Below are 13,443 nucleotides of genomic sequence, written 5' to 3' on the forward strand. Positions count from 1 at the left end.
ATGGCAGCTCTGCAAACACTGGGCGCCTTTTGTTTATGAAAATGCATCTTATTTGCATTACTATGTGGCTGGGATGCACAAGCAACTTCTGCTGATTAAAATGATATGCAGCATGCCTATATTCTGTGTGCGACTGCGGCTATATCTCCATATGAAATGCTACATTACAGTGATTTCAAGTACTACACTGCAACATAGCATTTTGTATGCAGATACAGCCGCAGTCACACACAGAATATAGGCATGCCGCATATCATTTTAATCAGCAGAAGCTGCTGGTGCCCCTAAGCATACCAAATGCCCTAGGCATTTGCCTAGTTTGCCTATGCCTAAGGTTGGCTCTGATACCTTATAATATGGTTTGTCTAAAGCACAGGTTCTCTAACTCTCTGTCCTCAGGAACCCAAATACTGCAGTTCATGTTTTCCAGGTCACCACACAAAATCACAAGTGACATAATTAGCTCCACCTGTGGATCTTTTAAAATGTGTCTGAATGACAGCTTCTAAAGGACCATGGAAAAAGTGAACTGTTTTTGAACCACTGGTTTAGATAAATTATTGCACTTGCTCCTAACTCCACGAACCAATTAGCTCCTGTCATTTTTCAAACACTCTGTAAAGGCAGAAGCAGATTGGCTAGTACTTTCTCTCGCACAATTTTATCGTTATGAGTTTTGATAAATACCCCCCTAGAGTGGCACACAAATTGTACCCTACTATTTTGTCATCTAAGCTAATACTCATTCATAAATGACATTTAAGGTGCAGTAACAGCTTCAAGAGTGTTTATAATTTTCTTCTGCAAGTTGTCTGCCCTTTAGTTGTGTCTAGGGTGGCCAATCCCGGGATCCCGGAAATTAGGCAGATACCCGGGATTGAAAAAGCGGCCCAGGATTGGCTACCCTAGTCGTGTCAGCAAAGTGTCTATATGTGATTTGGTGCAAGTAGGGATGGCATTTTCAGAAAAATGCATTTAGCTCTACAAATGTCTTTGGAATAGGAAAGTTGCTGAGCTACAATAACATTGGAATACTAAATATATGCAAGTCAAGTGGAACAGTGATTCATATTATATAACACCACAGTCATCCTGTGTAGGTGTATTGTACTTAGAAATCATGCGTAAAGCAGCCGTCAAGTTTCAGCAGCTTCAATCACTGACTCAGCTGGGAACAGCACCTTACTCACTGAATCAAATCCTTGTAGATGTGATAGTTCAATTGCAATACAAACATACCAAAGAGACAAGGATACATAGAAAGCAGAAACCTGCAAGCAGGTGTAATTGCAATACCCATGTATATCCAGCAGGTGGAGTATTGCCAAATATTTGTCCAGCAGATCAGATGCTTTTGTAATAGCAACACAAAACTCAGGCTTTTACCCCTGTAGGACTTGAGTCGTTATGTACATGTGTGAATGACAGAACCAGACTTGTGTGATAATTTGGAGCATCATTAGCTATAATGAAGAAACCGGTCAAATAACAAATAGGCAAGGCAAATTGATGGTCATTATATCATTCAAACCACAAGTATAATTGAGATGTAATTTATTAAGCTATTTTCCAGTTTGGAAGGGAATGTGTATTAAGCACAGTGTGTACTATATTATAGATGTAGGGGGTGTTGGTACAAAATGACGATTTTACACATTTCCATTATGTTAATTATTTATTTTATTTAGGGGGGGGGGGGGGAGGAGATAAAAAAAAATAAAAAAATTGCAGGTCAATGAAAATCTATTCCCTCTCCTTAAAACAAAAATGGCAACATGCCATTTGTAGTCATATTTACACTATACATAGTTTACATTGAAGAAACTTATTTACAAATTTATATAATTACATATAAATACAATATAAAAAGGATATTTATATTTTCTTGCAAGACCTCTAGCCCTGCAGTTTTATAGTGTAATGTGGCAAACACTGTCTATATAAAAATATATTCCAAAAGGAAAGGGAAAAAAAAATAAATTCTTAATGCAATTTATATATTTAATGAAACATCGGATATTCAAATGTTTATCCCGTCAAGATTACGGCAGTTTCATACAAACATTGTCCAGTAATAGGCAGTTACAATCGAGTTAAATAATGGAATGTTGAGAAAATGCACTTACCACTGCATTATATTATACAGATCATCATAATCTCAGTTCTTCTGGAAGACATTACCCAGATCATATACACTACAGTGAGTAACAAGTACCCCATGTCAGATTTACATTCGGGGAATGGAAGAGCTGTGTACTTTAGTGATAGGACCTGAGACAAGTGCCAAATTGCATACTGCAGGAAGAACGTAGAAGATTATAACTACATTGAGATAGTCTGTATTATATAATGTAACATGGTTAGGATTTTTTTTTTTTCAATCCCACATTTAACAATAAATGCCCCTTAATACTTTTTGCTGCTGTTAAAGCAAGCAAAGGGTTAACACAATCATTAAGATTTTATATCCAAACACTTAGAAATAACCCCATCCATGAGGTTCTCCAGTTAATGCACAAGTTCAAGTTATTAGGTCCAGCCTGTGTCTTCTTTAAGAGAAGAAGTCATTCCTTGCAAGGTCCACTAGAGTTACAGGAGGGAAGCTCACCCTCCATACAGTACCAGCTATAGTGTAACCCACATAAAGTCCAGAATAAGTGGCCACAGTCCAAGTTTTACATGTGCCTCTTCATGTGCAGGGCCAAGTGGTCGGATCGTGAGAAGGCACGGTCACACAGGTGGCACTGGAATGGACGATGGCCAGTGTGTTTACGGAAGTGGCGAGTAAGTTCATCGGATCTGGCGAATTTCCATCCACATCCTTCCCAGTTGCAGTGATAAGGTTTTTCACCTTTAAGAGAATACATTAAAAAAAAAAAGTTAGTTAAAATGTATAACCATCATCTAATAACATACGTTCTGCAAGAAGTTGACAGCAAGCATCTAGATGCACATGTTAAATACTGATTGCAAATTAAAATCAAAGTAATGTGTTAAAGAGGCATAAGAATAAGACAATTTAAAGAGCAGTTTATAACAAAGTGCACATGTATGGCTAATGAGAGACAGGGCAAAAAGAAACATTGCCAGAGCCATGTACTTACCAGTATGCGTTCTTAGATGTGCCTTGAGATGAGAGCTCTTTGTATAAGTCTTCCCACAACCAGCATAGGAGCATGTGTGCGTAGCAGTTCGCTTTCTGGGCCACGATCGGCGTCCTCTCTTTGGTTTGGTATCCAGGATTTCAAGCGGAGAACAGGGAGGAGTTATGACACCCCTTGTAGCAGACTGCTGCATAGGTAAATTGTCCTCAAACAAGTTACTGTACTGTGAGGCACTTTGATACTGGATGGAAGGTGGATGCTGGAAGGTAGCTGTATTCTGATAGTTGTGGGGGTATGGCAGGGTAGGGTGGCAGATTAGCTGTGTTTGGCAATCATTTAACATCAAATCATCTGGGCTTAGAGGTGGCGTGTCAATGCCACCCATCTGTGGAGAGTTGGCCAGTCTTGGCTGGTCATATGCCATCATGCAAGCAGCACTACCTTCCTGTTTAATTTTTGAACATGATTGAGGCACCAAGCCGATTATAGGTCCATAGGAATCCATAGCTGGCTCTGCTTTTATGGAATCTGGAAAGTCAAAGTTTGAAGACACAAAAAACCTCCCCTGAACATTGTTTGGGTGGCAATAGTTGTCCATGTCAGATCTCATCAGCTCAGTCATGAGGCTGGTTGAGCTGTAAGCAGGGGGACTGTGGTCTGTGCTGTAGCCCCCTGGAGAAGGGGTTGTTTGGTAGTAAGTGCAGGATTCTGGAGGTAACATTGAGTAGTCTCCACATGTTTGGACATTTTTGTCTGCCCCCATTGACAACACAAATTCTAGGACATTGTTTAAATCTTCATCTTCTTTCTTGGAGCTGAAGGAGTCAGGGCTGTGCAGCATGTCGCTTGCATTACAGCTGCTGTGTGCAGACTTGGATTCATAGATACTCTTCCATTTCTGAGAAAGAACGAAACAGAGTTAGATGGACACAAGCACCCTCTGACATTACATTCTGCAGCACTCTACACTTGGAACAATCAGCAGATAAATGCTTTCGGATTATAAAATAATTCAATGAATGTGGACTGAAGCAAAGCTGTTAGGTGTAAAATAAATATATGACTATTAATCACTAATTGCCCTCGACCTGTGATGGTACAACTACGGGGTGCACGGGCAGCGTTTGTCCTGCAGGTATCAGACTCGCAAAGTGCACGTTACACCGATACATCGTTCCAAAAAAGTTTTTATGGGAGTTCTGGTCCGATCTACCCCCCAACCCAGTAATGTCTGATCCCAATCAGAGCCGCTCACACCTGCCCGCCTGCTCCCGATACTTACGTCTTGGAAGCATTTCTCTCTCTGATTTGCGAAGGTGGAGAAGGACGGAAGGATGGTCTCGGTGAGAGCCATCGCTGTGCTTCCTAAACCCGGCTCAGATTGGCATCAATAATGACAGAGAATAAAGATGTAAGTGACAGTAAGTGGCCGTCAGTCTTCCCTGTGCCCCTCAGGAGAGAGGTCTGTCCGTGCAGCTGCAGGCGATGTGCAACAGTCAAACTCAGCTTTCCTCGCCGCTGAGAGGGGGCCTAGATTATAAATAAAGGCACGGGGGGCATGCACCAAACCAATTGCAAGGAGAGGAGGAAACACGTTCAGGATAAGGAGGCTGAACGCTCAGCGGAGCCTAAATTTAGCAGCACTATATAAACCCTTCAGTTCAGAGCGGTCTGCAGCTGGAGCTACAGCTCAGGGAGCCCTTTAAAGAGGTGGCCACGCCCCCTGCTGGCCGTCACTAGGCAACCGAGGGAAACACAGGCCAACACACTCGGCGTGACGCCGCGCTGACGTAGGAGGGAGCCCCGGGCTCAGCATCCCGCCTTCCCTAGCTGACACAGACACAGTAGTGATTGCAGTAGTACTAGTTGTGTGAGAGTGGAAAGTGAATGGAGCCCGCTGGGAAAAAATATGTAGAGAACGTATAGAGTAGCATCTGACCGGTCACCATTGCTTTGTGGCTGGAGAGCTGGTTGTTGTTGTGACCAGAGTACACTGGGGCGTATTCTGAGGTTGAAAAAATAAAATAAAAATAAGTAGTAAGTTTATTACAGAGCAACATGTTATACTGCAAGGGGTGCAAATACAATTCTTGCTATTGTGTTTGGGGTAAATAGCATTAGACATAGCTATAGGTTCAGGGATGGAGTGCGGTGTACACCACACACCTTGCCCCCATCACCACACACCTTGCCCACACCACACACCTTGCCCCCATCACCACACACCTTGCCCCCATCACCACACACCTTGCACCCATTCAAACTCCTTACCTCTGAGTCTGCACTGCAGGCAGGGCCGGACTGGGACTAAAAATAGGCCCTGGCATTTTTGAAGCACACAGGCCCACCTCTGTGACTCCTCCCCTTACTATTCCTGACTCCTCCCACTTATTAGTCTATGTTCTTACAAATATAATTAATATTCTAACAACATACAGGCGTACATCATTCTCTATTAAAATATACACAACCAGTGGTTGAAGTGGAAATTTTTAAGTGGGGGTATGGAAATGTGAGGTTTGTAATTAAGCGCGCGCCGAAGGCGCGAGCGCGCTCTGGAAAAGGGGGCGTGGCCACTCAAAGGGGGGCGTGGCCTTCAGTGTAGTTTACCACGCCATACACCCCTTATACGCATTATGCACCACAATAGTAGGACCCCTTATACTATCTAGTACTGCTGCCCCTTTCACATTATACCACACAGTATGAGCCAAAATTCACATTACAGCACCCGGTATGAGCCGAAATTTACATTATATGCCCCCGATAGTGCAGTACCAGGTATACAAATGCCCCCACAGTGCCAGGTATACAAATGCCCCCACAGTGCCAGGTATACAGATGCCCCCACAGTGCAAGGTATACAGATGCCCCCACAGTGCCATGTATACAGATGCCCCCACAGTGCCAGGTAAACAATTGCCCCCACAGTGCAAGGTATACAAATGCCCCACAGTGCCAGCCAATTGCCCCCACAGTGCAAGGTATACAAATGCCCCCACAGTGCCAGGTATACAGATGCCCCCACAGTGCAAGGTATACAGATGCCCCCACAGTGCCATGTATACAGATGCCCCCACAGTGCCAGGTAAACAATTGCCCCCACAGTGCCAGGTATACAAATGCCCCACAGTGCCAGCCAATTGCCCCCACAGTGCCAGGTATACAATTGCCCCCACAGCAGCCAGTGCTGCAGCTGCTTACCGCTGCTGCACTGCTGCTGCTGCTCCTCCGGGCTGTGAGGGACGGGGGTGAGAGTGCCGGGCGCCCGCCAGCGTGGCTGTGTCTGGCGCGGCAGCGTATAGCGTTCAAAGCAGCCGCCGGTTCGCGAGCCAATCAGAGCTCGCGGACCGGCGGCTTCTGATTGGCTGCCGGTCCGCGAGCTCTGATTGGCTCACGAACCGGCGGCTGCTTTGAAGTCCGCTATACGCGCCGCGCCAGACACAGCCGTGCTGGCGGGCACCCGGCGCTCTCACCCCCGTCCCTCACAGCTCTCCAATCCTGACTGCTGAGACGCGCTGCCGCCGGACTGAGCGGCAGCGCGTCTCAGTGACCGCTGGACCGGCCCATCGTGGCCATCGGCCCTTCTGGCATTTGCCAGAAGTGCCAGATGGCCAGTCCGGCCCTGACTGCAGGTATCACTGGAAAATGACACAGGTGCCATGTTTTCTGAGATGTGCACTGTAGAAATCACCAGAAGGGGGAAGGAGGGGGTGCAAATGGAGGTTGCACACAGGCCCTCCTTCCTCTTGATCAGCCCCTGGTAAATACTGGCTGTTTTGTGCACATTTCAAATCTGCTCTACCCTTGGGATGATCAATGGCAGTGGTGGGCCCAGGTGCAACAATATGCAATGGGGCGTGCTATCATTGAGAAGGGGCAGTACCACACAATAGCACCCCCAATTCAAATTACGCCACACAGTAGTGAATCTTATTCACATTACACTGCACTGTAGTGGTGCTTATACACGTTGCGCCACGCAGTAGTCATACTTGCCTACCTGACCCTCTCCATGAGGGAGAAAATGCTCTGTTCCTGGACTTTCCTGGTAATGTATGATTGCCATCACCTGTGGTGAAACACCTTTCTTATCCATTAACTAACTCACCACAGGTGATGGCAATCATACATTACCAGGAAAGTCCAGGAACAGAGCATGTTCTCCCTCATGGAGAGGGTCAGGTAGGCAAGTATGGCAGTAGTGCTCTTTACATATGTTACGCTGGTGTCTACCCACCCCTGTATTTACTACCAGGGATGTGTGGGTGTTATTTCTTTATATAGATAGATATAGATTTATATCATATATAAATAAAGAAGAACCGCACGCAATTATAGATGCATCATGTCATAGTAACATAGTTGGGGAGGTTGAAAAAAAAAATAGTAGTCCATCGAGTTCAACCTAAATTATATTGCAATCCCTAATCTATTTAGGGTAAAGGCTATATCCTCGTATATTTGTTTTCGGTTAGAAATTAGTCTAACCCATTTTAAATGCATTGGCTGAGACCGCCATTACAACCTTCTCTGGCAGTGTATTCCATATGCGTATTGCCCTTACAGTGAAGAATCCCTTCCTGCGCAGAGTACAAAATATCTTCTCCTCAAGCCTTAGTGGGTGCCCTCGCGTTTTGTGTAGAGGTCCCTTAGTAAACAAATCACGATAGCTCCGCATATTGCCCCATTATATATTTGTAAATATTAATCATATCTCCTCTTAGTCGTCTCATTTCTAGTGTAAAGATATCTAACCAAGAAAGCCTCTCCTCATAGCCCAGCGTCTCCAACCACTTAATCAGTTTGGTGGCTCGCCTCTGAATCTTTTCAAGTTCTAATATGTCTCTTTTATAGTGTGGTGCCCAGAATTGTTCACAATACTCAAGATGCGGCCGAACCATAGATGCTGCAATCACATAAATGTTGCACGTTTCAGTGTATTGGTTTCCAAATTTTTATGGATAGAAGTTATCCTTGTGGAAGGTAATAAGCACTCAAATACATGTAGGGATGGACAGATGAATTATGTCCACCAAAACCAAACCGCTGTAATGGTGTTTGGCAGGGAGAGCCCGGAGTGATGTTTCTACAGCCAGCCGTTTTACCCCCGCACGGGGGAGGGGAGAGCGGTGTCTGAGATAGCCGTCGGGTTTGGAATGGAATAAAGCCATGCACAGGCTATGTGACCCGGATAGCTGGATGTTAACTCTGTGACACGATGTGCATGCGCTCTCATCCAAAAACGGCTATGCTTACCTCCCACGGGCAGCTCCGACTGAGCCTCCCTCCAATTCACCTGATGTAGACAAGGGACTATTGGAGCCACAGATGTGTTCCGCTGGCTGTATGTGAAAGGCAGCCACACTCTGAATGGTGATGTCGGAGTTGCGTCTCCTAGCTTGGCTCCAATACGGACTCGCTTTGACGGACTACCGGCTAGGTCAGGAAGGCACCGGAGCCCCGGCACCTGGGCGTCAGCGAGATGATGTAAAGCTGTGCAGTGCAGCGGCCGTCAGGAACTGATCTCCTGTGTGGGCTCAGAATGAGCTTGACTTCAATAAGTGGAAGGGTACGGGTGCTGCCCGTGGGAGGTAAGCATAGCCGTTTTTGGGTGAGAGCGCATGCACATCGTGTCACAGAGTTAACATCCAGCTATCCGGGTCACATAGCCTGTGCACGGCTTTATTCCATTCCAAACCCGACGGCTATCTCAGACACCGCTCTCCCCTCCCCCGTGCAGGGGTAAAACGGCTGGCTGTAGAAACATCACTCCGGGCTCTCCCTGCCAAACACCATTACAGCGGTTTGCTTTTGGTGGACATAATTCATCTGTCCATCCCTACATGTATTTGAGTGCTTATTACCTTCCACAAGGATAACTTCTATCCATAAAAATTTGGAAACCAATATATGTTTGCATGGAATAAGGACTGTTTGGGGACTTCTACATAGCAAGTGAGTTGTTACTGGCACACAAACCTATATGGTGTTTAAAAGAGTGTAATTACTATCACTACTGCTCAATACATCATATCGTTTGTGGCCAAATTGTTACAATTACTAAATAATACTTGCAGTATTATAATTCATTAGGATACAGTGATTCTGTACCGTATATATTTTATGATAATTCATTTATATTAATTGCACTCCCGGGAGAATTGCTGTTATTTTATAAATTTTATAATAAATGTTTCTATTCTGATTGTTGAGCGCAACCTGGTTTTTGTTTGTATTTAGTGTTTCTTGGAGGGATTGGCATTCCCTCTCCAAGTCGCTGCTGACAATCATATACACCACCACTCACCGAGCGCACAGCTTCATTACCTTTGTTGTATGTTTCAGTGTATAGCTAGGAACCAGCACACCACCAGTTAAACTGTAAAAAAGATCAATATATTTCACATAATAGCGGGAAAAAAATGTGTAGAAACAAGTAGCAGTGTATAAGAGCATGGTACTTATCAACCAGCACAATGACACAGGCATCTGTCCTCCTAGCTCAGCATTAGCTCTACAGCTGTTTCAGCGGACACAGCTACCTTCTTCAGGTGCTCTCTACCTTCAATGGGGATAACCAGTGGCAAAAGTCCATCACTTTTCTGTACCACAGTTCCAGGTTGTTTATGCATGAACAGACCTGAATCATTGACAATTTAACTATTGATGGTTTCCCGAAATTCCATCAACCATCAATGACTGAGCCCTACCCTAAAGTTTGCTATGGAGTCCAGCAATGCACGCTACAGATTATAAAATGTTTTAATAAATTGTCAGTGTTCCAGGTTACAGAAATGCCCCTTATCTGGATACCTTAAGGGCTCTATTCAGCAAATGATGTCTACTTAAATAACGCTGAAACAAGTATTCCTGCCATTTAGCAGATACAATTATCTTCGCCGTTAATAACTCTCGCACAATATCACGCTGTAGAGAGCAAACCATTGCTCTCTACAGCACTTTAACGTTTTCTGCTATTCAGGTAGCAGGAAAACGTTCAAAAATGTGTAAAAGCTATCTTTATATAACGGCATCACAGAATGGCGTTATATGAAGACAAATCCTGTGAATATATATATATATATATATACATACATACATACATACACACATACACACAAACAATCGACAAAGCACTCCCCTTAGGTGATGTATAGTGCTGCGGTGCCCTCCTAGAGAAATGTGCTATACCTCAATGATAGAGGAGTGAATTAGGTGGCACTCAGGCAGACTTCTCAGCGGAAATAAAGATGGTCCATTTATTATACCAACATGTTTCGGGGATGCAACCCCATCCTCAGGGCCTGTCTGGCCCTGAGGATGGGGTTGCACCCCCGAAACATGTTGGTATAATAAGTGGACCATCTTAATTTCCGCTGAGAAGTCTGTCTGAGTGCCGCCTAATTCACGCTTCTATATATATACCTTCAACCTGCTGCCCTCCATCTGCTGTGGAACTACACATCCCAGCATGCCCTGCCACAGTTTTGCTATTAAGGCATGCTAAAACTGAGGCAGCGCATGCTGGGATGTGTAGTTCTACAGCAGCTGGGGTCCGCAAGTTGAAGACCCATGCTGTACAGGGATGGGACATGCACAGAACCTGTGGTCTTTTCAGTTACACTGTAAATGCAACCTCTGTCCCTGAGAAGAAGTTTTTTCCTGAATATCAGGGAAAAAACTGAAGAAAGAACACTATGCCGCGCAAAAATATTCAGCACACCATCGACACTATTGCTGAATAGAGCCCTAAGCTCCAAGCAATGCAAGTAATAGTTCCCATACACATGGAATTTATATAATGAGCTGGAAAGAAGTTTACAAAGTATTTTTTGCTAGAATTGTGTGAGTATAAACAACTGAGATGAAAACTCCTTGGATTTTCTATTAAAAATATTTTCAAAATCCATAAAAGGATATTAAATAAATGATCAAGCTGAACCAGTGTACATTAATGTATACATTTTATACATTTCATAAATACAATTCTATGGAGAACTCTGCAGGATTTGTAAAGAAAACAAGTTTTGTGAGATTAGGCACAGGGTTTTTTTATTGCATGGAAACGCAAGGTTTGTTTTGCAAACTAAAACAAGACTGTTCTACACTAGAAAAAGAACAAATGAGGAGGGGTGAGTCTTGGAGCAATAATATAAAGAACTTTCCTATAGTAAGTAAAGAACAGGGAGTGGACTAAATCTATGTTATTTTACAAACATAAAGTAACATTTGTAAAATCCACTCACAGCTGATAAAATATTGCACACTGCATAAGTAATATTTTGGATGTAATGTTTTTAGTTTGCGACAAATGTAATTAAAAATAGTATAAGATGGTATAAATAAACATGGATTTATAGGTTCATCCAGACAGCCATTTATTTTCCTAAGCATTTTTAAAACATTTGAACTATGCTCCTAAGATCCATCTCCACAATGTGACTAAAGGCCCATACACACTGGGCGATGTTGAGCTGAAAGCAGGTCACTTTTGGGGTGTTGAGCTGCTTTCAGCCCAAAGCCGCCCAGTGTGTATGCACAAGCGATGAGCGGTGAGCGCTGATGCGCGCTCCCGCTTCATCGCTGGCGGCCGCCGTTCACCTCACTACTGGTATTACCATGGAAAGCCTCTTTCCCCCCGCTGACATTGCTGGGCAGCGGGGAAAAGCGCTCGGTGTGTATGCACTGAGCGCTTTTCAGCCCAGCAATGTCAGCGATCATCGCTGTTCATACACGCTGGGCAAAAACGCCCAGAGTGTATGGACCTTAAGGGGCTCTTTAACCATTAATCGCATATGCAATGCGATCCGGTGTGTGATATTATTGCCGAGAATTGTAGTGCAATATGCAATTATAATGGTGGGATGTATGATCGGGCACACGCAGGGCCAGGCGCTTCGAAAGTAGCCTGTCCCTGCAATGAAGTGAAGGGGGGGGGGGGGGGGTAGACTGTGGGGTTAGGGTTAGACCTTGGGGATGAGCTGGTGGGTTTAGGCTACGGGGAGGTTTAGGGTTAGGCTGTGCTTGGGGTGTTGGGTCAGGCTGTGGGTTAGGGTGATTGGGCAGGGCCGAAACTAGGGGGGGCTAGGGGGGCAGGCGACCTGGGCGCCGGATTGGAGGGGGCGCCGAGACCCCCTAACACCTTCTCCCTATGCGCCAGCGGGCAGTGCAGCGCCGCGGCACTTCTTTATACTTTGAAACCCCCTTCTCCGTCCTCCCGAGTGCCCAGCTCGGGGGGGGCGGGGTTTCGCGGAATGACGCGATTGCGTCGTGACGTCACGACGCAAACGCGTCATTCCACGAAACCCCGCCCCCGAGCTGGGCACTCGGGAGGACGGAGAAGGGGGAGCCGCGCAGACGAGGAGGGAGAGGCGGCTGAAGAGCGGCGAGAACCGCTTCAAATGTAAGTCAGCCCCTCTCCCTCCCTCCCTCCCTCCCTCTCTCTCTCTCTCTCTCTCCCTCCCTCTCCCCACCACCTGCCGGAATGTGTAAAATGGGGACCTGTCTGCCGCAATGTGTAAAATGGGGACCTGTCTGCCGCAATGTGTAAAATAAATGGGGACACTTTTTCCTGCCGCAATGTGTAAAATGGGGACACTTTTTCCTGCCGCAATGTGTAAAATGGGGACACTTTTTCCTTCCGCAATGTGTAAAATGGGGACACTTTTTCCTGCCGCAATGTGTAAAATGGGGACACTTTTTCCTGCCGCAATGTGTAAAATGGGGACACTTGCCTGTCGTACTGTGTAAAATGGGGACATGTGTCTGCCGCAATGTGTAAAATGGGGACACTTGCCAGCGTACTGTGTAAAATGGGGTCACCTGTCTGCCGCAATGTGTAAAATGGGGACACTTGCCAGCGTACTGTGTAAAATGGGGTCACCTGTCTGCCGCAATGTGTAAAATGGGGACACTTGCCTGTCGTACTGTGTAAAATGGGGACACGTGTCTGCCGCAATGTGTAAAATGGGGACACTTGCCAGCGTACTGTGTAAAATGGGGACACGTGTCTGCCGCAATGTGTAAAATGGGGACACTTGCCAGCGTACTGTGTAAAATGTGGACACGTGCCTGCCGCAATGTGTAAAATGGGGGCATGTGCCTGCCGCAATGTGTAAAATGGGGACACTTTTTCCTGCCGCAATGTGTAAAATGGGGACACCTGTCTGCCGCAATGTGTAAAATGGGGTCACCTGTCTGCCGCAATGTGTAAAATGGGGACACTTGCCTGTCGTACTGTGTAAAATGGGGACACTTTTTCCTGGATATGAAATTTATGTTAGAAAAGGCAATTTTTCAGGTAAAAAAGTTCTGAAAGAGATATATATATATATAT

General features: G+C 45.2%; 1 protein-coding gene across 3 annotated transcripts in view; it reads right to left on the reverse strand.

The window, feature by feature from the left end:
• Positions 1-1,662: 1,662 nt before the first annotated feature.
• KLF2 (KLF transcription factor 2) overlaps positions 1,663-13,443 on the reverse strand; it is a 100,101-nt gene continuing 88,320 nt past the window's right edge. The window contains exons 2-4 of one of the 3 annotated variants that reach the window (XM_063914527.1): positions 9,435-9,486; positions 3,105-4,002; positions 1,663-2,851 (exon numbers count right to left, since the gene is read on the reverse strand). In XM_063914527.1, coding sequence (XP_063770597.1) covers positions 2,676-2,851; positions 3,105-4,002; positions 9,435-9,486 — 1,126 coding nt within the window. In that variant the 3' untranslated portion in view covers positions 1,663-2,675. Of the gene's footprint in view, positions 2,852-3,104; positions 4,003-4,386; positions 4,800-9,434; positions 9,487-13,443 lie in introns of those variants that run through there. The other 2 variants (XM_063914526.1, XM_063914528.1) reach the window with 2 other exon arrangements.

This window comes from Pseudophryne corroboree, chromosome 1 (genome assembly GCF_028390025.1).
Source record: "Pseudophryne corroboree isolate aPseCor3 chromosome 1, aPseCor3.hap2, whole genome shotgun sequence".
Lineage (NCBI taxonomy): Eukaryota > Metazoa > Chordata > Amphibia > Anura > Myobatrachidae > Pseudophryne > Pseudophryne corroboree.